This window comes from Bacillus rossius, chromosome 2, assembly GCF_032445375.1.
Source record: "Bacillus rossius redtenbacheri isolate Brsri chromosome 2, Brsri_v3, whole genome shotgun sequence".
In the NCBI taxonomy this organism is placed as follows: domain Eukaryota; kingdom Metazoa; phylum Arthropoda; class Insecta; order Phasmatodea; family Bacillidae; genus Bacillus; species Bacillus rossius.
The window spans coordinates 113520060-113546193 of NC_086331.1; the positions used below are offsets into that span (position 1 = coordinate 113520060).

At 35.0% G+C, this 26134-nt stretch overlaps 1 protein-coding gene across 2 annotated transcripts in view; it reads left to right on the top strand.

Moving 5' to 3' along the window:
• The window catches only part of LOC134529631 (protein DENND6A), a 37437-nt gene extending 11377 nt beyond the window's left edge, over window positions 1–26060 (top strand). The window contains exons 1-8 of one of the 2 annotated variants that reach the window (XM_063363931.1): window positions 1462–1755; window positions 7556–7828; window positions 13227–13412; window positions 19195–19457; window positions 21483–21673; window positions 23288–23559; window positions 25468–25680; window positions 25769–26060. In XM_063363931.1, coding sequence (XP_063220001.1) covers window positions 1597–1755; window positions 7556–7828; window positions 13227–13412; window positions 19195–19457; window positions 21483–21673; window positions 23288–23559; window positions 25468–25680; window positions 25769–25966 — 1755 coding nt within the window. In that variant the 5' untranslated portion in view covers window positions 1462–1596 and the 3' untranslated portion in view covers window positions 25967–26060. Of the gene's footprint in view, window positions 1–1461; window positions 1756–7555; window positions 7829–13226; window positions 13413–19194; window positions 19458–21482; window positions 21674–23287; window positions 23560–25467; window positions 25681–25768 lie in introns of those variants that run through there. The other variant, XM_063363932.1, reaches the window with a different exon arrangement.
• The last annotated feature ends 74 nt before the right edge of the window (window positions 26061–26134 follow it).

The following is a 26134-nucleotide window of genomic DNA, read 5'->3' on the forward strand; positions in this document are numbered from 1 at the left end:
TGGATGCGGAGAGAAATGGGTTACAGGAGGATCTGGAAAGGCTGGAAGAATGGGTGGAAAATAATGGTATGAAAATAAATGTGGGAAAGACGAAAGTGGTCAGGTTTACCAGGAAGAGGAAGATTGTCAGGAGGGAATATCGCTGGAGGGGAGACGTAATAAGTGAGGCCGACAGCTATAAATATCTAGGGGTGGTGCTGCAGGGTAACCTGGGGTGGGGGGAGCATGTCGACAAGGTAGCGAAGAAGAGCAGACAGGCCCTGGGCATGCTGGGACGAGTGCTCAGGGGGGAAAGCAGCAGCATACGTGACAAGGCCTATAAAACTATGGTCCGCCCCATGCTGGAGTATGCCGCAGCAGTGTGGGACCCATACACGGCAGTTCTTGAGAGGGAGCTGGAGGGGGTGCAGAGGAGAGCAGCTAGATGGGTGAAGGGCAAGTGGAGGAGAACGGACAGAGAAGGGAAGGGGGAGTGCAGTACCACAGAGATGATGATAGGAATGAGATGGGAGAGCTTAAAGGATAGAAGACAGAAGGAGAGATTGGTCAAGATGTACCAGGTGCTGAGTGGAGTGGGAGGATGGGGAGAGCTGGGGGGCAAAGTCAAAATGGGAATGCCTAGAAGTAGGAAGGAAAATACTAGGAAGGTTTTCAAAGAGAGGAGGAGAACAGAAAGGGGAAAAAATGCGATGGTCGTGAGGACAGTAGGGGAATGGAATAGGCTGGAGGAGGAGTGTGTGGCGGCTGGGAGTGTGGACCAGTTCAGAAGGAGAGTGAGGGGGAAGTAGGGAGAATGCTTGCCACCGGGCACTTTGTACCCAATTTCAGCTATTAATTAAAATAAAAATAAAATTTTGCATGTTTTAGGTACAATCATAGCCATGTTTCTGGTTTTTTAAGTTTGCTACATAACTAATTTCATCATGGATAACAAATTTTCGTTAAACAAATTATTAATCGACAACGATTACAAACAGAAATCCAATTCAAAATGCAGAATACCAATGAATTCAAAACACAAACTTAAATAACATAGCTGCTTTCTCGCCCGAATTTATTGGCTGGAATTAATTACCATTTAGTCAATCACGAACTGAATATTATTTAACCATGTGCTCGTCAGCATACAGGTTAAGTTATACCTACTTATTAAGATTTTTAATCGTAAACCCACCTTGAGGGTACTGTGTAGCATTTTATTCACCTTAACCCTTATTTTTGATACCGGCCTAGAATATATTTCATGTGGTGGTCAAACATTTTAAGGAAAAGGTCTTCCTAATCTATATACATCAGTGTTTTGAAGGGAGGATGATTGTAATTCAAATGTCGTTTAAAATTTTTGCTTCAAAAGTGTGTTTGTCAATGATGTCAGTTTGCGGACAGTACAAAAGGGAAGGCGACTTTTGTCGGCATAATGGACTCAAAAATTATCTACAGCCAAGGACTCTTTGCGCTGTACCTGAATATTCCCTCTACGGTAAAGTAGTTAAATGTCTCGTCCCGATAAACAGTGTTGTTTGAAAATAGATATACATGTGACGGTACGGTACGGTGAAAGAAATGTGTTTGAACTTTCTACCAGAAGAATTTTAAATGGCTGCAGGAAATGGTTCGGATAATGATTGTGTAGATTTTAGAGATGAAGATTCTGACAGTAAACTTACAGCCATTTTGCCTTGGGATAAGTTTTCTGTATGGATTCATTGTGTATGCATAGTTACATTTGATTTGGAACTCGGACAAGCAATAGAGGTGAGTGTAGGTAGTAATGGCTTGATTATAGTTATTTGTATGGGCTGAAGAATAGATTTGTGACACTAGACATCAGTTAGCTACTTTAAAAGAATTAAATACCAAAAAAATGAGAAATTACTAAAATCGCTTTAATTAATTAAACCGCTTGGTAATTACAGTCGCTTTCTTTTTGGGATTAGTTTTCGTAGTATGGTAGTTGTGAATCGTTTGTAATTATTTTTATAGTGATGAAAATATTTAAAAATTACTGTAGACATCGGTTAAAAATAATGGACTAGTAAATGTACATCTTAATCTCTTGAAAACATAGTAAATCAAGCCCTTCACAAAACCAAATAACTGAAGTATGGGAAAGAATTTTAAAAGCAAATGAAGTATATTTGGTGATTCTGAAAGAGCCACTTTTGTGGGAAAAAAATGTAAGCTACAACAAGACCTAGCATATTTCTTACGTTGCGTCTTTTCAGTAAATAAAGTATTAAAATTCCAAAAATTGTGTTTTTCTGTGCCACAAACGTTTCTCTATTTGCCTTTAAAACAGCATTTGCAAATTCTTACTGGTTTCAGATAAATCACATTTTACAGGTTACAGTACGTATCCTGTACAGTGATGAGACCTCTACCATTGTGCTTTAGCATAGCACTAGTCCATTCTGAGGCCCGAACAGTCTGACGTTCGCTGCTTGCTCGCACAACTTCAGTAGCACTTAATATAGGATAAAACACGTGGGAAAGCTATGGATATTGTCTTTCATAGACTTAAGTGACAGAGAAATTAGATAGTTGTCGAGCTACATTAAAAATAATTTTATATATTGTGGATGGTTGATTAGGTTAGGTTAACTACAATATATATATAACTACTGTAAATTTGTGTGAACGGTTGGTTAGGTTAGATTAACTACATTACAAATAGGCCTACTATAAAATGGTAATCATCAGTCATCGTGGCTTTTTGGAATGGAAAGAAAAAAATCGGAAAACATGGTTTTCACACACTACACACGTCCACATATTTACCCTGAAAGGATGGTTTCTTAATTCCTACTAGTTTGTAAACAATAATAGTTTATAGCTTATATTACTATACTAGCATCAGACGTCGCGGCTTCATGGAACAAAAAATAAATAAAAGTGGAAATTATGTTTTTCAAGTACTAGAGACATCCTTAAATTTACCCTGAAAACATGGTTTCTTAATTAGTACTGGTTTGTGTAAAATAACAGTTTAAAGCTTACATTACAATACCTGTGTTTTCACACTGCCGCCACCAGTTATTGTTTACCTGGAATCATTTATCTCTTCTGTTTAGCATAACTGTATCCAACTATGGAGAATTAAAAATGTGCTGACTATTCTGTTTCATATATTGAAGTTTATTCCTGGATCCTGATGGCATGATCCTGTTGGCTTGATCGTATGGTACATGATGCTTGCTGTTTTAATTCAATATGACAATTCATATGGCTTAATCCTATGATACATGATGCTTGCTGTTTTAGTTCAGTACGTCGAAAGGTCCTTATGGCATGATGCTGTGGTACATCATGCTTCCTGTTTTAATTCAGTATGTTGGAAGATCCTTTACACTAAAAAAATATTGTCATATAATAATGATTTATGATTGTAAGTCAAATAAAAAGGATTTTTTCAACCTACAATCATAATTATTTCTTATTTCACAATTTCTTTTATGTGCAAGATGTTCCGACGTATTGAACTAAAACAGCAAGCATCATGTACCACAGGATCATGCCATCAGAATCAAGCCTTAAGGATCCAGGGATAAACTTGGTTACAAGAAGCACCAGCCGTATCAAACACATGATATACAATGTCTGTAATCAAAGAATTCCCTGGAAAGACCGCAAAATTCAATGTGTCGGCTACGTCAGTGCACAGCATGTATTCCTCACAGAAAATTAAAGACTTTAACAATTCAATTCAAAATTTCAGTTCCCATTAGACTCATTTGTTACAACTTGACTCAAAATAGTTTATACCGTACTTAAAATGCAATGTAACAAAACAAAAAATTTTGTAATAGGCCCTACAATTATGTACTTATTTAATAAAACAACAAACATGAAATATAAGCATTAAAAATTCCTTACAATTGCAATACAATTTTTATTTAAACAAATTTCATTATTACAACAAAACCTACATTGACTAAAGTTTTCCAAAAAAAAAAATTAAGAACCCACACTGTAAACAAATAATTTGGCAATTGCATGAATACATAGGTATTGTAATGTAAGCTGTAAACTGTTATTTTTTCACAAACCAGTAGGAATGAAACTTTCCTTTCAGGGTTTATTCAGGAACGTAAATCCCATGTTTTGTCATTTTGCATAAAAGTATGTATTATTTTAACAATTCTTCACAACAGCATTTATGAGTATTGAGAGCCCTCAGTGGCTGTGTTTGTTAACGTGTTGTGCATATGTAGCAAGGGTGTTGGGTTCAATCTCAACACCACAGCATGGCTCAAGTTTATAAGCTCAGAATCTGCTGTATGTGCTTAATTTTGGAGTTCTTGTAGCCCTAAGCCTCCCTGCATAACCATTCAACATAAAACCCACTCAAGCAAAAAAGTAATTAATCAAACTTATGCAGATACATAATCTAGGCCAGTGCTCCTATGAAATACAGAACTCAATTGCTTTCCAAGGCTGCAACTTTTGACATCACTGCTACAAATCACATGGGGTGTGTCTTTTTACTGCAAAAAACTGTGCTCTTTCTTTATGTGTGTTTTTAGCAGGTTCTATAATGAAAAAATACAGGAATGATCCCTTTTGTTATGTTGATAAAGCAAGGGGCAACTCTGCATTTTTTTTTTTCATTAGTATTAATTACATAGGTAGTCAAATGTTTTTTTATCTTGGACTAAACAATTAACAGTGTTAGTGTTTAATATGTTTTTTACGTTTTCCGTGAAATATTTTACACTAAGGTTTTACAAAGCTTTGCTATTTGGTAGTTTGACAGATTATATATTTTCTTAGATCAAAATTAAGTGTCTTGGCTGCACGATCTTTAATGCTGATTGAAGCAGAGCAATGCTGATTTGATCGAACCATCAGACAAATTGCGTGGAAAATTCACATTTGGAAATAACGGAGTGGCTCGGATTTACGTTAACCCTGTCATTGGTATAATTTATTTTATTTTAAATTTATTTTTCGTATATTTTTTCCTTTTTTAATGTAATTCGTTGTTTAGGTTTTCATTATACAGGATGTCTACAGGTCACTATGGTCACAAAAATGCTACAAAACTGAAGATCTGGTCTTAAAAATTGCAAAAAAAAAGCCCTGAAATAAATAGTAATGGTGCTGCCAGTCATGAAACTTTTGTTTTTGCAGCCTTTTCTAACTTTGTTTTGTATTAGATGCCTCACTTCATTTTATAGTTGCACATTAACTATAAATAGTAGAGACAGTTCACTTAAATTATTGGAATTTATGTCTGAAAAGGTTTTAAATTTCTGACAAAAAAGTAGATTTATTTTGTATTTTGTTTAATTTTAATACAAACAATGACCCTGTAATGTAAAATATAAAATTGGAATTGGTAAACACCCATCCATTTTAATGATTTTCACTCTACAATTCCCCTATTCATAGCCTTCCTCACTATATAGTTTCTTAGACTCCAGTTGGAGTTGAAAAATATGCCTTTGCACTATAATCATGCAACATTATTAGTATACTTAAAATTACATTTTTCTGAAAAACATTTTTAGAATAACCCTTGATGTTTACAATTACTGACTGATAATAAAGGAAAAAAAATATATATAAATGGAATATATATACAGGGTGTATCAAAATTCATGTTACAATGCTTGAGGGTAGAAAGCTCTTATTATTTGCAACCATTTTTGCCAATAAACATGTTGCCGGAAACACGTAGTTAAGCCCCTGTAGCCCCAGAAAGAGTCAGCGTAGGCAACCCGTTGTAGAGTGTTATGTTGTGGATGTGCGGGTGTTAGAGTAGAGAAATAAACTTTTTAATTGTGGCACAGATTTTAATTTCACTCTGAAATCAATCACAGCTTCGGCTTTGTTTCACAACATTGAAATTTTTGCATACGTTTTAACAACGTGACAGCCTAAAGCAACGGCTCAAAAACACGCCCACCTTGAGCGACACAGAGGTGGCAACGGTGAATCATGTTTTCACGGATACGCTTATGATTTTGAATGCTTCAATGATTCGCTGTGTAAGCTCTTCTACCGTTTCTACTGGCGTAGCGTAGATCAGCCCTTTTACGTAACCCCACAGAAAGATATCTAACGGGGTTAGGTCCGGTGACCTTGGCGGCCATGCGACAGGGCCCGCTCGTGCAATCCATCGGTTTGGAAATGTTTGGTTTAAATACTCTTGCACTTGCAGGGAAAAATGAGGTGGTGCCCCGTCATGTTAGTACCACACCACACGTCGGACATGCAATGGAACCTCTTCAAGAAGACCTGGTAGTTCGTTCTGAAGGAAGTGGAGGTATCCGGCGCTGGTAAGTCGTGGCGGAAGAAAAAAAGGCCCGATGAGTACGCCGTCAACAATACCGGCCCACATATTAACTGAAAAACGTTCCTGGCGAGCTGTAACACACGTTGCATGCGGATTGACATCATTCCAAACATGACTGTTGTGCGAATTGAGAATAGCGTCTTGAGTGAACTTGGCTTCATCGCTGAATAAAACCGCTAACTCTGGGTTCCTCAATACTCTTCGAATGTACCAACGAGAAAAGGTCATGCGAAGAGGATAGTCCACCGGACCCATGTGTTGCACTTTCTGAAGGTGGTACGGGTACAAGAGTTGCTCATGAAGAACTCGCCAAACAGCCATTTTGTCAGCGTCCATATCGGAACCTTCTGCCCTTGTGCTTGATCCGGACTCTCCTCAAATCTCTGAAGTACATCATCTTCTTCAAAACTGGGAGTACGAACCCTGCGTGGAGCACCAGCATTTGGTCTTGTGACGGCACATGTACCAGTATCACGCATTCGTTGAGTAAGTCTTGCAAACATGGTGTGAGCGGGAATCCTACGACCTGGATATCGTTCTTCGTACAGACGACGGGCGGCTCATCCATTTTGTCTAGCTTCCCCGTAAACAAGCAGCATGTCCATGTACTCACTAAACGTGTACTCCATTGAGCTCCACTAAAACGTCGCCCTTTTCAGAACCACAGCGAAAGAAATGACACCACGAGTTTGCTTGTACGACAGAACATTCAACGACAGACCACCAGTGATATCAAAACACACTGCGACACTGCGATGTCACGCTGCGCAGTGCTATGGCACGGCACGAACGGAAGAAAAGAGGTGAGGGCGCCACCAACGGAAGTAAAAAGGGGCGGGGGTCAGCATTCGACATTGTACAGTCCTCTCGAGCGCTGCCCGGCGTCGTAAACACGTAATTCACCACAGCATCGTCTGTCTCGCACAAAGCCCAACGGGTTGCCTACGCTGACTCTTTCTGGGGCTACAGGGGCTTAACTACGCATTTCCGGCAACATGTTTATTGGCAAAAATGGTTGCAAATAATAAGAGCTTTCTACCCTCAAGCATTGTAACATGAATTTTGATACATCCTATATATATATATATATATATATATATATACACACATACACATACACATACACATATATACACATACATATATATAGAATAGCCAAGTAAACATTTTTTTACTATAAATATTTTATTTCAAACATTTGTGGTATTATAAACCTCTGTCAGTTTTATGATAACTGATTTTCTTCTTTCGTTGCAGACAATCTATCCATGCCATGTCCAACTATCAGAGCAAGAGAAGTCAAACATATGTTACCTCGCTTTCCCAGACTCTAATTCTGGCTGCATGGGAGACACACAGTTCCACATGAGGATACGACAGTCTTCTGGTCACAGCAACTTATTGCCGGAACACATCACTTACAATCAAAAATGCCCTGTTTATTTACAAGTTGATCCAGGGTATTTTTATGGTTATGTTTATTTTCGTCAAGTGAAAGACAAATCTCTTCCACGAGGATATTTTCAGAAGGTATGCAATATTTGTCTCAGGTCATTTTTTAAAATTGTGCTTGAAATGTTTTTGGTCTGCTATATTTTATGATGTAATTTATTGCCTGGAAGGGCAGTAAAAACCTTTTAGGAAGTTTTCTGTTGATGTTTCACTGTTTAGTAAACATGGAAAATTTTGCCTATTAGCTAATCAATTGCATGTAGCTAATTTAAAATCTCAAACAAGTTTTCATAGTTAATAAGCATTAATATTTTGACTATATCAGAATGTTCTTTAGTTTCACTTTATTTTAAAGAAGGTAGTTTTAATATACTTCTAAGCATTAAAAAGGTAAAATTTTGGTGTAGGTTCATTGTTTATGTCTTAGGATACTAGAAAGTAATGTGTGTAAAGAATATCATAATTTATTTTAGGCCATGCAACATAGGTATATAAGGTTTGATTGTTTAGCAGTACGCCCACCTCCCTAGTGAATCCAATGGTCAGGCATGCACTGATTGCTAGGGGCTGCCAAAGCTATCACACATTAAAAAAATTTATTTCATTAATTGCAATGCACTTTATATAGCTAGTTATTCTTTTTGTGACCTCAGAACACACAGTTATATGAAAACAATCTGTGTGTATTTCTTTTTCTAGTAAAATCATCTGAGGCTTATAGGTGTAGGACAAACTTTTATACTATTACTGTACTGATCAGACAAACTTTTTTTTTTTTTAATTTTCGTAACAATTAGTTCTCTATGGCTGTAATTGCTAAACTATCATTCATCCTTGTGGCTAGAATTATGGATTTGATCCCAACTCATCGCATGACCCACGTTACTAGCAAGATATTTGAAGGCCCTCTTTGTGAACTGAGGATAAGTTAGCTTCGAATCCTGGATTCATTTCCCATTTAATTGCACCTTCTACACGTTAATTGCACCTTAACATACACACTTGTAGGTGTAATCCAGTGTATCAGCTTCGAGGCAATCTACTCTGGTTTTTTTTTAAGGTGCCATCGAACTATTGATTTATACCTCCATCGCTGAATAAATTGCCAAGTCCAGGACACCTTAAAGCTATGGAGGTATAAATCGCAAGATAGAGATGCCTTAAGAAAAAAACCATAGTAGGTTGCCTCGAAGCTGACACACTGGAATACACCCACAATTGTGTATGTTAAGGTGCACTGAGCGTGTATAACGTAGAAAGTCATTTTAAATTTTAAGGTGTCCTGGACTTGGCATTTTATTAAGCGATGGTGGTGTAAATCGCAAGATCGAAGGTGCCTTAAAAAAACCAGAGTAGGTTGCCTCGAAGCTGATACACTGGATTACACCCACAAGGTGCTCTTAGCGTGCATATTGTAGTATGTCGGTATTAAATTTTAAGGCGTCCTGGACTTGGCAATTTATTCGCAATATTGAAAGCGCCTTAAAAAAATTCACACATGCATACAACCAGAGTGACGTATGTTAAGATTCATAAATGTTATACAATTATGTTAAGCTGATACACAGCCTGTAAAGGTATGTTTATGTGTGTGTGTATGTATTGTATTAGGCCTATATTGCACCAATGTCTTTCGTCGAGTTACACAATTTTTATGGTATGGTATTGTAACTATGGTACCTTTTTGGAAATGAATCCAGGTTTCGAAGCTAACTTATCCTCAGTTCTGTGTGAGTGTGCAGCATAAAACCCTCCTTTTACTTTTACCTTTTTTACCTCATAACAGAAAAATTTAGATTTTTACTTTGAAACCTAATTAATGTATATAACTAAAATTCAATTGTCTTTTAATAATAATTAAATTTTTAGTCCCTATTATGTACCTTCAGTGAATCAGTGCCACACTCAGGTTTGGCTCAGTGTAGATGTGGCTACTCCACCAGGAAATGAGAATGTAGAGGAAATATTGAGCAAACCAGAACCATTCGTAAACATTGGCCTTAAGGCTCTGTCTTACACGCAGAGTTGGTAATTTCATTTTGTTGTCACTAATATAAATAAAATAATTTTCCTGTAAATTTATACAAATTTTCTCACCAGGTATTGTGTGTATTGTTATGAGTGGGGGGAAAAAAGCAGATTAGAAGGGATAACCCAATTAATTTTTATACTGTTTTATTAATTACTAATAACTACAGCTTAAATTTAATCAAGAATACTCTCAGTCCAATCTCTGTCCATAAATCAGTCTCACGCCTATCAGTTACACATTAGCTAGCACACTGGAGCTCGGCTTGAGAGTGGCTTGCTCCTCTGCCAGTCTCTGTCCACACACCTCAGTCCTCAAAAACTACCTAGCACCACTCACCCATGCTGTGCCACAGCACCGTTCCAAACTGTTGCTACTGTCGTCTCAAATCGCTACTCTCTCTCAGGTCACCCTCGCTGGTATCGCTACCAAAGAGAGACTTCCCTGGTAGCCGCCAAACAGTCAATCCAATGCTGCCACGTGGGTATCGTCGGTGTGTCTCCCTGATAGGTCAAGACTCTGTTCTCTCGTGCTTTGAGGCGGGGCTCTTTTATACCCGCAGAGGCCAGGCACGGAAGCGCCCAGAAGCCGTGTGTAAGCGTCTCTGGTCAGACGTGAAACACCCAGATTCCACGTTTGATGTCACAATGTCCCTGACCCGATGGCACACGCCTTGCCCATCCCATGAGTTGACAACCCTAGAATTCTCCAGACCTCTCGGCATCGAGGCCGTCTTTCATCCCTCCAGACTGGCCGCGTCGTGCTCCATGACTGAAGAAAAAAGAGCAGGGGAAGGCTGTGATTGACAAGCCGCTAATGGCCAGGCGACACACACCTGTCACTGGGGGGTGGGAAGGGTCCATGGCCTCTCGACTCCGAGGCCGCCACCTGCCAGAGTAACATCATATTGGCGTGAAAAAGATTTTACATGCAACTGCATTCAGCAACCGTGTGCTGCAACTGATTATATTTCTCATTTTCCGTTCTCTCTGTATATTGTCTAGTCGTAGACTGTTATGATACTTGTAAAGTTACCAGTTAAACCCCTTTTTAAACCCCTGAATGTGTTCACATTTTATACCAATGATGTGACAAGCCACAAAATGCCCAGCAATGCTTTATAACTTTTTTTATATGCATGTGTTATTTCACTGGGTTTCAACAGTTTATTATACTAAATGTACTTATACATATAATGTTCAATTTTAAATATATTTCGTATAGCTTTTGTTTATGTTGTTTGTAATTTTTAAATTGGGAAATGTCGATAAATTCAATGATACCACAGTGTAATTAAATTCATTTGGTAAAATTTTCTTGTATGCTTACAAAGTTTTTAAGTTATTAGGAAAGAATCAATACTGTGTTGTCTTTTTTTGAACACAGTGTTAGTGATGCAATTTGAATAATGTAGTTAATTTTTGAAAGGGGTTTTTTATTGCTTTGATGAAAATTAATTTGTGTGGTTATAAATGTTATTTAATTCAATTGCTAAGACTGGTTTGCAGGAAGATTGATTTGGGGGTTGCCACTAGACAGGAATTATGTAACAAACAATCTGTTATGTTTGGTTGTAATGAGCAGTGCCCTCTACACCTGTTTTTACCCCAGTATCTATGTATTTAGACCACCTGTTGTGTGTCTTCCTTCCCCTCCTGTGCCTAGTGCTTTGTGTCACCCCCTCTTCGTTTTACCCTTCCCTTTGTTGCTTCGATTGCTCACCACCGCTAGGGCTTGGGCTAGCTTTTACTGGATTGAATGGCTTGGGAGTACGTAGTGTTGTTCCAACTGCTGTGGAGGACAACTAGGCTCAAGCGATGGGATTTTAGTGGGTGCTGATTGGTTTTGTGCGTGTGTGCGTGCTCACCTTTCACTCTTTAACCCACTTAGGAATTTCCCCCCCCCCCCCTTTTTTTTTTTTGTTTGATGTTTTGGACCCATTTGTGTAGGGTTTAGTTTTAACTGCCATATTCAGCAGGGTCTAAATTTTTAATTTTAGAATGCTTTGCAGCTTGAATTCTTGTTTTTGCATTAATGCCTATCACCAGACCACTTTTACAATATTTATGTCAGTTATTTTGAATGAGACCTTGTTGACTGTATGCTTTTGCCCATTTAAATATTTTTCATTGTATTGAATTGTATCATGCCTTATGTTTCGTATGGCATGTATAATTTAGAAATGCATAGTATGAAATATGGGTAATGATAGGCCTATTGGTTTACCCCTGTTATTTATTTAAGCTCACATGTAATAATAATTAGTCTTCTTATCTTGCTCTAGATTAGTAAATATCTCATTCTGTATGAGTAAATACTAATTGTTTTTATTTTTAACATTTTGAGTTATAAAAATTTAACTACTGTGGTTCCCGCAGACAGGGAAAATCAGGATAACAGGTAAAACTCTGGGAATTTTTAAAGGTGTCTTAATAACCTGGAAAACACAGGGAAATCAGCAAAACATGTTGCAGAACAGTAGATATCAGTAATTTTACTTACGCTACTATGTAGTGTATTAATGTCTTAATACTATTTTAATCATAAACTTGTGAGCTGTTAATATCCATTACACTTACAATAATTAAACTAAGGGATGTAAACAACTGTGTATTAATTTGAAACATAATAAAATATCAAAGTTCGTTAAAACAAATATATATATTTCTTGTATTTTATCAAACTAGTAGTTTCAGTTATGTAAAAAATTGTAATGGTTCAAACTGTGTATTGTAATATATCTGTTATCTTGCCAGAGATACTGATGATATAGGAGGGTAAAATGTTATATTGGACAGGGAAAGGTCGGGGAAATGGACAGAAGGAAGAGTGTGGGACCCTGCTTACACAATGGAAAGCCATTATAAAGTGCTATGTAATTGGTAGCAAGGTAAAAGATGCAACCAAAACATCTCCTGTACTTTAATATGAAAATTCAACTGATAATAATAGTTCATTTTAGGTTATTTTGAGAATTTGAAAGTAATTACTTCTTTAGAAAAGTTTACAAAAAATTTCTATTTATAATTATAAGTTGTTTAATAACTCTTGTGATGCAAGCCATTTTGAGCAAAGCTTTGAAGAAGGCTGAGGGTCTTCTGTTATAGTTCTGGGGCATCATGCTGATTTGGAAAGGCAAGGTCATGGTTATTGTTCAGTATCCAGCATGACTTGCTCCATGATCACCAAGTCGGTAATCAAATGGTTCAAAACCCACCATTGTCATCAAGATCTCATTGCTTTTTATCTGTTTTTTAATCACTGGATGTTTCTCTGTGCTTTTGCGGGATCAGCATTGTCATTCATTCTGCTTGCATCCATGTTTTTTTTTCCTTTTATGTTTGTATATCAGTTTCTTACGTAGAGTAAAGAAAATGCTATACATTTTATTTTTACTTTGAGTAGCACTGGAAATATTTTGTTATGATTCCATTTATTTCTTAACAGAGCTTTGTCATGATATCTCGCCTTCCATTTGTGAGACTTCTCATGGAGGTGTGTGCGCTTATAGCGCCTAGGTATTTTGAGGATGGCGAAGCAAGCATTGAAGCGGCTACTCATGAAATAGATCAGTGGCCAAGCCCAATGCCTGGTGAATTGCTTACGCTAACTCTTTTGGGAACTGTTTTCCAGGTAAGATATCAAAATAAATCATGTTACTTAACTTTGCCTAGATAATGGTTAACCTTAGTTAATTCTGTAAAATAGTTTAATTTTTTCCCATCTTAAATTATTTCTGTTTATGCATGGACATCTGGTCAATTTTTTAAAACTGGGAATGTGTTTTGTTAGTGGGAGTAGTTCTGGGCCTGGAGGAGTGATGATGAAATCATCATTGTCATGATCATCATTCATCGATGATCATCCATCCCTATCATATATCAAACATCAATCATTATTTACTACTGCTTGGAGTTGCAACCAAGTTGGCAAAGTAATATGCAGTCTTCTCCATCTGTCTTTGTCATTATTGTCTTTACTTTTACTGTACATCTGTACTATTTTTTATTTAAAGCTTCATACTTGAGCTCCATCATCAAAGAAACAAGGCTGCTGGAAACTCATTTTCAACAAAATTGGATGCGCAGGTTAGGTTGTGTGTGTATGTATTGAAATGCAGTGGATGATTGCAAGAAAGGGAATGTGTGCAGCATGGAGTATAGTACTGCAAAACTAGTTTAGAAATGTTTTGATGAGGAAATGAAAAACATACTTAAAAAATGCATATGATACCTACTCCCAAAAAAAAACTGCCATTTTAACATGCCAGCCTTATCACCTGTTTTTATTGGCCAGAATTAATGACCACTTCAGTAACTCAAACGCAAACCAACCTTTAGAAGCCCAAATAAAGTAGGAAAATGTGCTCACATAAGTATTAAAATAATGAGACTATAAAAAAACATTGTCAAAGATGCAAAAGAAGGCAGAGAACAAAACAGCCTAATCCATGCAGAAAAATTGAGATTAATTCCACAGATGTATTCAAAATATACATAATAAATCTGGGTGATATAAAATTACCTTGATAATTAGAACATGAATATAAAAGAACATATATATGTAATAAAACTACATGAATTTAATTTTGAAATCTTGGAAAATAAATGCAAGTTAAACTGTAAAGGAAGTGAATAATTATTATTATGTCCTATAGACGTACTTCGGTAAACTGGGAACAGAGTGTGAGGACAATTCCAATTGTTTACAAGCTTTCATATTCAATCTTGGTTGTTTTAATGTTGTGTTCGACACTGACTTTTTCTAATTTTAGCTGTGACTTCCTCCTTCCTCTTATTATTGTTGTTTATTCCATCATGGAAGTTGTCCTGTGCTGATGACCATCTGGTAGGGAGTGTCTTCCATGCTTCCTTCTTCCAGCATTGCATTGAATTCCTATTTCAATGGATGGTACTTTAATATGGAAGTAAGTTTGGACACTCCCTCCACCAATCTTTAACTTTGCACATTGAGAATGGTGCTGATAAAGAGTCCCAAAGTATTTATATTTTCATCTGGTTCTGGCGAGCTAATTGCTATTGACATTGGGCACTCGTATGCCCGAGCTGACCACATGGAAGGTAGTAGGTTAAAAATTTTCGCCACAGTGTCATTGATGCTGCACCTCATGTCCTGGGCGGTGGTCTTGCAGCAGCGACTCTCTTCATTCTCATTGGCACAGCTGCAGCCCATGTCGCCCGTACGCGTGCCGATGCCAAAGCATCCTGCATGTTTTTGGGCATTGCCGGATTAACTGCTGAACTTCTCCATCAGCCCTTCCAGTGACATTTGGGTCAGCTGCATAGTGTCCTGTCACAGCTCTTATATTGGCTCTCCTGATCTCTGGGTGTGGTTATGAAGCTGGAAGCGATGAATGTGTTTGACTAAATGATCCTTGAACTGCAGCTCCAGAGCTGACATCAACATGCGATACTTCAGCTGATGACTGGCAACGAATGCAGTATGCTGGGTGCTGAGCCCTTCGTAACAGCTGCAAGGTAGTAGGTGCACAATTTTTCTGTCTTGTCATTTGGGGTATGCAACACTCTTAAATTGTCTTTGGTACTCCTGTCATGGTGTTTGCCCGGGCTTCTTCCAATGATACTTCATGTTTATAAAATAGAATATACCAACCTTTTTGGGATTGAAACTAATCATGTAATAAAAATGTTGTGTTTTTTAATGTTATTTTTAAAACCTGTGTGGTTTAAGTGGACTAAACTTCAAGAAGTCACCATTGAGTGGTCTTCATTATAATACCATTGACTTCACTCTTTATGCTAACGCCTGGAAGGTAGGCCCAGTTCAAGTCAACACTGCCGTGAGGATTCGCAGACTGTTCAAAACTTTGGTAAAATGTTTTGTTTTGCAATCTACCGTGTGGCAGTTATGTAGATTGACCAGATGGAATCAGTTAACAACATGCATGTAGCATATAGCAGTGAGTGAGCTACACAGCATGTTGTGACTAGATGTTGAAATATTCATCATTCCTTGTTTTAATCACTTGACAGACAACTGCATAACCTAGCATCATTAGCATTAATCTGTTGAGCCAAAATATTGCGGGATTGAAAAGAAAAAAATCTAAGATTCTTAGCTATTTGTACGACAATGCATGTTGATAATGTTTTGAATAACTGTGTATCCTAGTGTCTTTGTGTGCCACTAAACTATAAATTATACTAATCTGTGGCTTATTATAATTTAATCATTAATCTGTTGAGTCATCTTGACATAGAGGTGGCTCAATAGCCCTTCTAGCATCATAAAATGTCAAGTCCAATAAACATGTATTCTAAGTAGGTAATTGTTAAGACTCTACAGTCGCTTGGGTATATTTGAGGTTTTTTCCATTTGCTTCCCCCCTTTAAGACTTGAGAGGTAGGCATGATGCCGCATCGCAACGTCAACTAGTATATTTGTAAAGTAATATAAATAAAATGCATTCTTTGAAACAAAAATCTGTACGGGTATTTATTTATTTTTATTTATTAAAATTTATGGGACAGTTGGGAACCATAATGGTGGGCACGATCACATAAAAAAAAACACAAATACATGAAAATACAGTCACTGCACGTGGCCAGGCACCACAAACAAGTCGGCACTACACAAAGTGAGCACCACCTACAAGGAAAACAGTCCATGCAGGTAGGCACCACCCATAAGCAGTATCAACAAAATGAGGGCTCCGCACATGCAGGGACCACATTACAAAAAAAAATCAGATATGCTAAAACATAAAACACGATACATAAATACAAAAAAGACCTACATACAAGGACAACATCAATAGTTGATTGTATTAAACAGCTAGTCACTTAGAATTGATAACATCAACAATATTAAAACATACTAACATGAAAAAAATGGTTGAAAAAAGATTTAAATATAGAACCCAAAATAGAATAGTATAAATTTATGAAACTTAAGGATGGGCAGATAATAGAATTTTTTTAAGGGAATTTTATTACTTTCTTCTCATATTTGTTGAATTGATTTATAAATCTGTATACAATATCATTTGTATATTTAAGGTACATAAAAAAGGTGGCTTAGGAGTATTAAAGGCCGGAATTTTAATGCAAGTAGTTTGTTGTATAGGTATTTCATTTATAATGTTTGTAACTGCCCTATTTTCAGATAAAATATCATTTGCTACTTAAATCTATAAAATACGTTGGCCTTTTACACATACAGTTGTTGGTTGATTTACTAAACAGTGACCCGAAGTATCCTTTGGTGTTGTGTGATAATTTACCAGCCATTAATTTTTTATAAAGATTTTGTAAAGTTACAAGATTGACACAGATATACGTATTACAAAATAGTAAGTCCAAGTAAATAATAAATTTAAATGAACATAATTATCATACAATAAAAAACAGCAAGCAATTTTAATTGTTTGCAAATTAAGGCATAAATCATGTTATAATGCAATTTTTTTTTTTTAATAAATGTGAATTCTTGAGTTAAACATCACAAAGAAAAATATTTCATTACATAGTGACTGTTTTTATCCCTCAGAAATTTATTTTCTTATAGAATACCAATGACTTCATTTACAGCATTAACTTAGTCCATCGTGAGAGCTTCATGCAGAAAATACCACCACATTGCCCATTGTGGCAGTAACACTGTATTTATTACTTACGTTAGCTGCATACCATCTCTTGATGTAACAATAGTTTGTCATGATTTTAGACAATGATAATGACTTCGCATAAAGACTTAATATATGAAACTGTCAAGAATGAACTATAATTGAGAAATAACAAAAATTTTAATCAAATCGATAAATGTAGAATAAGCATTCAGGTGACATCAGAGTATGAATGGTTGCCCATCTTGCAGACATAGCACGAACAGATGCCTATATTCAAAGCACTTTAAAGCAAATTGTTCTGGCATATGTTACATTTTCACCTTATGTTTTTCTACTGGAGGTATGTTAAAAAAAAATATTCATTTACTAAGCTCTTCCACTCCCCAAAGTTTGTTAAACTAATATTTTTCACTCCTGTAAAAATAACTGTTTGGTTTGAATGAAAATTTTTCATATAAATAGTGTTAATAATAGTATTTACTGTACAGTCAATGTGAATTTAAAATGTAAATTCATACTTTCTGGTTAATAATAGTTCATTGTTCGAGTATTAATGAATTAGTTCAAGTTTTATGCAATTAGTAATGTGATCATATAGAGAATGTTTCATACATATATATTTACATTGACAACTCTTGAAACAGATTCAATTGTCATTATTGGGTAACATGACATTTTTTTGTCTGTTTAGTATATAAAAACCCATGCAGGCAGTGATTTTTTTTAAATATATTGTGAGAGAGCAACACACACTTACCAAAGGAGGGGGTGCAGTGGTAGAACTTGAAATAACATACAGGAGTAATCAGGTTCAATTTTGCCCTCCAGCCATGTTGATTTTGTTCTGCATGGTTTTGTGTAATGGTTTCCCGGCAAATGTTGCAGATGCAGGAATAGTTTCCTTCCTACAGGCCATGCCTGATTCCTTCCCCGAACTCTGCCAAAAAAATTGAACAGCATTTTCTTGGCAACTGAGGTTTGCTTTGCAAAATTGAAAATTGAGATGGTGGCCCTTTTGCTACATTGTTATTCTTATTTTCATGATTTTTATATAGTAGACTACATAAATTTATAATTCTTATAATTATAACATTTATGTACACCATGGTTTATGAGACATATTCTAGCATCATCATCAGTACATTATATAACTTCCCTTTCTTAGCCGTGAATAAGTTTCCCATGCCTCTGAAAACTAGAGTAATGTTTTATTTTTTACAGAGCTCTCAGAGTATTGCACAGTATTTTCTTAGATTAGCCAATATGCGCATCTTTGTTCAGTCACTCTTTTAAGTCACCCGGCTTTCCCACTCAGAGATATGCCTAAATAATTGCTGCCCAGTTTTTATTTCACCAATTATTCCTTACTGTTCAGGAAACATTTTAATCCTAATCAAAGACTATTTTAACTCAAACACAAAGAAAGGTTGTAAATAAACAGTAATTTAATTTCCTTAGTAAAGCAAACCTAAATAAATTTGCACATTTAAAAATATTTCTTTAAATACTTTTCAATGACATCTGTGCTAAGTGTACATTAGTAATGCACTGTCTGTAGTGTGTGACTGCAGTAAACTAAAATAGTAAAAAATGCTGTGCAGTCTTTAACCAAGATGTTGCACAGTCAAGCGTCCTTTTCTTGATGTCTACTACAATGGAAAAAGTTTTTTATTTTTTACTGAACTGCCTGTAAAAAAATTGATATTTAATTCACCTGTACACACTTGGCATTTTTATTAATTCTGTGTATGATGTTGACATGTTGGTGTTCATATATATTACAGAATGTTTAATCTGCCATTTCAGGTTCATATTCCTGGGCAGAGTAATAAGTCTGGCGCTCAAGTGTCCCCCAGTTCGACAAGTGAACATTGCATTTCAGCAAAGGCATACACGAGTCTAACACTGAATGTTTTACCATCACTGTGTGAAGTTAATATATTTAAATGCTTTTCCCCTGTAATTTCTCACATTCATCTTCTTTGGGAATTGGTGCTAACAGCAGAACCTATTGTGGTTATGGCAACTTCTCCAACTATGTGCTCTGAAATGGTTCAGGCATTGATAAGGTAAGTTTTATCAACATATTTTTTTTCTTCACACATTGGTTTTCAATTGCAATTATCACTGAGGTTTTGGACTCGTGTGAAAAGCTTTGTTGTTTTTGATACACCAGCCTAAGTGGCTGGTAGAAACAATTTGGACTTTGAAACAATGGTGCAAAATTTATATTTAAAATAAATTCACCTTTCTCAAATTGTTGGTTTATTATACACTGTTACGCTTAAGTAATTATATAATTCATCAAAATCTGTCACGTGATTTTCGATTGATGCTGGGACAAACGTACAAATTTTTAAAGTCTATATTTTTGAGTTCTCAATAATGTAAATAGCCATTTCCAATAGTTCTTTCATCGTTTCATCCAATGTACAGACTTTTGCCTCCAACAGTTTTATTATTAGTATGGGTTGTACTGAATAATCTGTCAATAAAAATTCTGGTAAAAAATTTAATATTAATTCCTCAGATAGTTTCAGAAACAATATCTGGCTCTCAAAAAGAGTGAAGTTGGCCATCACTGATTACAGCTCGGCTCGCAAATGTATACGCACATTAACAAAAAGACAATGTATGTAAGAAATATTCAAATGAACAAAATTTAATTTTACTATTAACCATAATTTAAACAAAAAATGGGATGTGGGTAACACACCGCACTGTCAACAGTTTGCCCAGCTGTGAGGCATTCCAGGCACTCACTGCGAACTGTACAATAGGTTGGTCCGAGTCACCTGGATCTTTCTTGATACCAAGCAAGGGAGCACAATGGTAAAACATTGGGGAACCTAGAATTGAATCCCAGTCCAGCCATTTCTGATTTAGTGTTTTCATGGTTTCCCCATCATCAACCCAGGTAAATGCTGAGATGGTCCTTAACAATTTTTCGTTGCGATTCTTCCTCAAATTTCCTGCATGTGCGCGTCTAATTACGTAGCTGTCGACAAGGTGTAAAGCAAAATAAATCTTTTGTTACCTAGTGCCTGTAACTATTATGCAAATAACTATTACATTATAAATATTTGATCATGGTAGTCTGTAGTAAATGGTGAAGTGATTTAAAAAAATCATGCAGGAAGATAATTTATATTTTATTTTTATAACTATTCATAGAATTTTACATCTAATTAGTGCCTAAGTCAAATAAAAATAAAGATAATTATCAAGCAAAAAAAAAACTTTAATCTATATCATTATGTGATTATGCTTTAATCTTTAAGGGTTTGAAGACAAATTAGCTGTTGATTGCGCTCTCATTTTTTTATATAGTTTTCACTCTTTTTGGTTCAACGTCTCCTGCCATGTATTTTTGCATTTTGTTGGCATATTTTTGTTTTAAGGCAACTCCTATTAATATTTCATAAGCAGTAAAAATAACTATGTTTTGTTATAAATTTTGTCACCAGAGGTAAGTTACAAATTATCTGCTATTTGTAAAGAGCCAGGCATTCATTTATAAAAACAAATTTGCTAAAAGTTTGTATCATGTATCAAAGTCTATTGCGTGATCCTGATGGCATGACCATTTGCATTGATCATTTGGTACATGATGCTTGCTGTTTGAATTTAGTATGTCCAAAGAGCCTAGACACAACTAATACTTGTGATAAAACAGTGAATTATGATAGTAAGTTAAATACGAAAGAAAACGTTTCTACAAGACCTGACAATTTGTTTGAATTGTGATATTTGAGATTTTGTTATGCCCAGGATCTTTCAACTTACTAAATTAAAGCAGCAGGCATCATGTACCACAGGATCAATATATACTGGATCATGCCATCAGGATCCAGGCATAAACTGGGATATGTGATAGGAAACAATCACCCTGAGTTCAGAACTGAGTCTAAGGTATATTGCCTTTTGTGTAATGGGTGTACTGTATAGATTTACAAAAATTTGAACAGGTAAATATTGTTGGGATATTCGTGTACTTTTATTGCTTACATATCTAGGGATACATATGTCCTAGAGTTTTGATGATCCTAGAAAGTTACACTTGTATTTACATTTATCGTTTTTTTTGGTTACAGCATGATTACACCACTCATGTACTGTGCAGATTTTCGTCCATATTTTACTATTCATGATAGTGAATTTAGAGAGTACACAACAAAATCTCATGCACCACCTCCAGTAATTCTTGGAGTAACAAACCCATTTTTTGTAAAAACTCTTCAACATTGGCCACACATCATCAGGGTGTGTGAATCACCATATTTTGGTAAGTTTTTAACATTTACCAAACAATCTATGTAAGATAAAGTGATGAATTAAATTTGCTGTTACACAAATAATTATAATAAAAATTTGATTTGCATACATGCTAGAATTGGACCAAACACTACTATCTGTTTTAAATTATTTATAAATCTGATTTCAAACTAAAGATATCTGTTTGGTTTCAAACAATTTTTATGCAGAATTTTCTGAAGAATTTATTTTGATTTTAAATTTCTGCTATGTGGTATGCATATCTTACAGTAAGTCCTCATACAACGTTGTCATGTACATAAATTTTTAATTTAATGTAATTAGATTTTTATAATTCTATTTTGCACAAAGTCGGTTTGTACCTGTTACTACTACTCCATCTTTATTGTACCTTGATGTATAACCACTTAGAATTAGCAGACAAATTTCCAGGAAATTTGCAGTATTGTAGAAGGAAACAAAATTTATTACATGGGAAATGTGTTCATTTGAAGGGAAGGTATACTGGCAGGCAATATTAATATCAAATTAAAATGTGCACAAGAAAAAACATTTCATGCGATGCAGTGGTTTGTTTAGTGCCATATTGTGGCAATGAACTCAAACTTCAGTTCTTCATATGTGAATTTTATAAGCTGATTGGTGCTTTTGGGAATATAATTGATCACCATAGAGATGGGTTACTAAATGACTTTCTCTTTGATATTTATGTCTATTCGTAATATTATCTACGTCTTTACTTATGTCTGAATGTTAAGGTTATTGTAGCTGATCAGCAAAATGATTGTAACACTTTTTTTTTTTACTGAATAGTCATAAAATAAGACTACAGGTACAAAGAAAATCCCAAAATGTTTTAAAATAAGTTAGGCCTTGTGCACGGCTCTAAGCAAAATACTGTAAACGAAATAGTAAATATATTTCAATGATGCATGTTTCATACAAAAAATGAATACTACAGTAATTAATTAATATGAAAAGTATATGTATAATGACATGTTTATAACTTAGAACAACTGTTGCTTGCAAAATTCTTATCTAATGCATTTTTTACAAAATATGAAGTAATTGGATGCTCTAGAATATAACCTCTTAAATTGTTATTATGGCAAAATGTGATTTTCACAATGTTTCTTTCTACAAAGTTGCAAGTTGAAGGAAAATAATCCAGTGTTATGATTTTACTAATTATTAATATTAAATATACATGAAACCAAATATACTAAAAAAAAAGGCCACTTTATTTCTTATAATTCATTGTGACTAGCATATCTTGTCAACATCTAAAGCACAAAAATGTAAATGGAATTAACAGTGGTGCCAAAAAATAATTTAACGCTCTCCAAGTTCCAACTTGCATACTGTTTCTACCTTTTATTTCTATTCAAGACAGTTTACCTTTAGATCATTGGTATGTGCTTGTTTGAGTGATTTTTTTCCTTACTTTACATTACATATGCCAACAATATTTTAATTTTAGAATTTTAATGTGATTCGTTACTATATTTGGTAGCAGGGCATTTTGACTTAGAATAATATTCTTGTAAATGACTTGTTTCATTGAATTGTATTTTGCAAAGCAGTGGTCATTAGTTATTAATGTAAAATGGTTCTATTCACACAGCAACTTCAACCAAACACAAACCTAAAAACGGTAGTAATGTGAAGCTGGTGGATTCTAAGCCTGGTGTATACACACATTATCAACCATTTCTCCATAAAGACAAGAATATTTTAAAGAAGCTGTTGAAAGGAATCCAAACCAAACGACCATCTGAAGTGCAGACAGCTCTGTTGAGGAGGCATCTTCTAGAATTAACTCAAAGTTTCATGATTCCTTTGGAAAGATACATGGCAAGTCTGATGCCTCTACAAAAAAACATTTCTCCATACAAAGTAAGAATGTATTTACTTAATTTACTTAAATTACAATCTGGTTAAAAATTACTGTTATAATGCATTATTTGCCTGAACACATTCCAGCAAAAGAAGCATGTTGTGTTTGTCATAGTTCATCCATTCAAACATATGTAAATTTATTATTGAACTATTATTCATAGTAATTCACTATAAACATATTATCATTCTGTCACTGTTTTGAAATATAGCATTTTACTTTTATTCAGTTAACATAGTGTTTTGCCTATACTTAAAGATAATGCAATGTGTCGTGTGGGGCTTAAAGTACACCATGTTATGAATCGGGGAAACTGTCACAAATTCTCAAAAAAAAAAGTCATGAGTTAAAAAAAAATTTAATACTAGTTTTTATTAAGTACTAATTACCTGTGGAGTACTTAAGTATTTAGCTTGATTTGAACTTAAATGTGATGTTTACTTAAAGTGCAGTTTGTACAGAACACCAGTTTTAAAAATAAATGTTTAATAAATTTAATTTTCTGGAGTTCCACATTTTTCTTGGTTTAGTTTCGAGAACAAATAGTTTATTCATAATTACAGAAAGACATGTAAATGTCAGGAAAAGTCACTTATTTAAAAAGCTATGCAATCTTGTAGTCAACCTGGGACAATGTGGTTCCTGCTTGCATAGCTGCCTTTAAGTCTGTGAATTTGCTAGTAGCCAGTTAAGAATGCACACCTAACATTGCACACCTAACATTCCTTGGACAAATCGCAATGCTAACGCTGTCAGGAACAGGTTTAGTCCATTTAATTGTTGTCAGTTGCATTACAAATTCTCATCTGCAGACTGTTTTGTGACAATATAGTTCTTAGGTGGTACATTGTCAAATTGTTTGTTCAGGTTACCAGCTTAGTTTCCATTTTCACTTGCTCTTTTGGTCAGCTGCTTCAGAGTTTTGTGAAACAAACATTTTAAATTTAGTTTTTGAATGTTAACCCATTCTGGCTTTTAACTAAAATCCTTTATTTTCGTGAATAGATTTCATAGTAAAATAACTTACATAAAGAAAAACCTAACAGCTTTTTAAAGCTTAAAATAAATAACATTTTAACAAAAGAATTCAAAAATAATTATTTTATTTTTTTGTAATGCACCAATTTTTTTCCCAATACTTGTATTAATTTTATTTTAGTTTATTTTAATGTTAGGGTTTCAGTTAGAAAGTTGAGGAGACCTTTTACTGACTAACACTGTATACAACCATTTATACAAACACTTACATGTGAATATACATGACAATACACTCGGAATTAATCAATTTAAATAAGCTTAAGTTAAAATCAAATAATGTTAACAAAATTGTATCAATGATGCATTAAAAAAAGATAAAGGGAACTTCACTATCAAAATTTAAAAAAAGTTGTTTTTGCCTTTAATTATTTGGTCTAACTGTAAGCTTTGTCATTTCATTTGTTAGTTGTGCACTGAAATGTGAGTTACAAAAAAAAAACATATTTATGCCAGTTAAAGTAAATATTTGAGCACAGAAAACTTGGATCTTAACATTTGTAATTAAATTGTATATCTAATACTTGCCTTCTAAACTCATTTGATGGCAAGGTATTTTTGAAAGTTTAAAGTTACTTTCCTACTTAACTCAGTTGATGGTTCTTTGTTAGAGCAATCAATTTACTGATGTTGAAACAAAATATATGTGTGGTGGTGGAAATATAATTTAGCATCTAGAAGTATGTTTGTAAATATTAATTGCATTATTGTTTTTTTTTTTTTAAGAATAGAGTATGATTACATTTTCTTAGTAAAAGAGATAAATACTGTCATTATAATTTGGTATCAATGTGTATAGTATAATGTTACGTTTTAGTATTATGGTAAGATTTTATTTGAATGATCATTGTAATTATTCATATTGTTCACAGGCGGCACCTGTTCCACAACCATTCAATCCAGATGAATTTTTAGCTACTCTAGGAACTTCGGGACCTCAGCTAACCACTGGCATAAAGGGTGATTGGATGGGTTTATATCGCCGCTTTTTTCGTTCAACAAATTTCAGTGGCTGGTATAATGCTCGTTACCATGAAGTGCATCAAAAGCTCCAAGCATTGCAACTTGAAGCCTTATCATTTGCTGTAAGTGAAACCTTTTATACAAATGTTGATATTTAAATGCATAAAAAAATTCTCTTATAAATATTTTGTCCCCTTTGTTTTGCTTTAGGACATGAAATTATGGGTTCAAGGCAAGCAAGAAGTTGAGGTCGTAGATATGATTTTAACTATCCGTCGAAAGTTGGAGCAGAGTGAAATAGAAAACCTGCCCCTTAGCGACAGTGTGCGTGATCAGTTACAGTCACGTATGGCAGATATTATCTGTACTCTTCCCGATGATCTAAAGACAGTGTTGAAGACCAGCTGATGACAGCTGTGTTTGGCGGAGTCTTCCGCCACTCCTGAATCACCATACGCTCTACTTAACTTGGATGACCAGAAAAAGAAAACTAAAAGAAAAAGAGAAAAAGTGTCAAAGGTACCAAAGCTACGATGTTGTTGAGAGCAGGTATTTTGGAACCAGTGCCTTTAATTG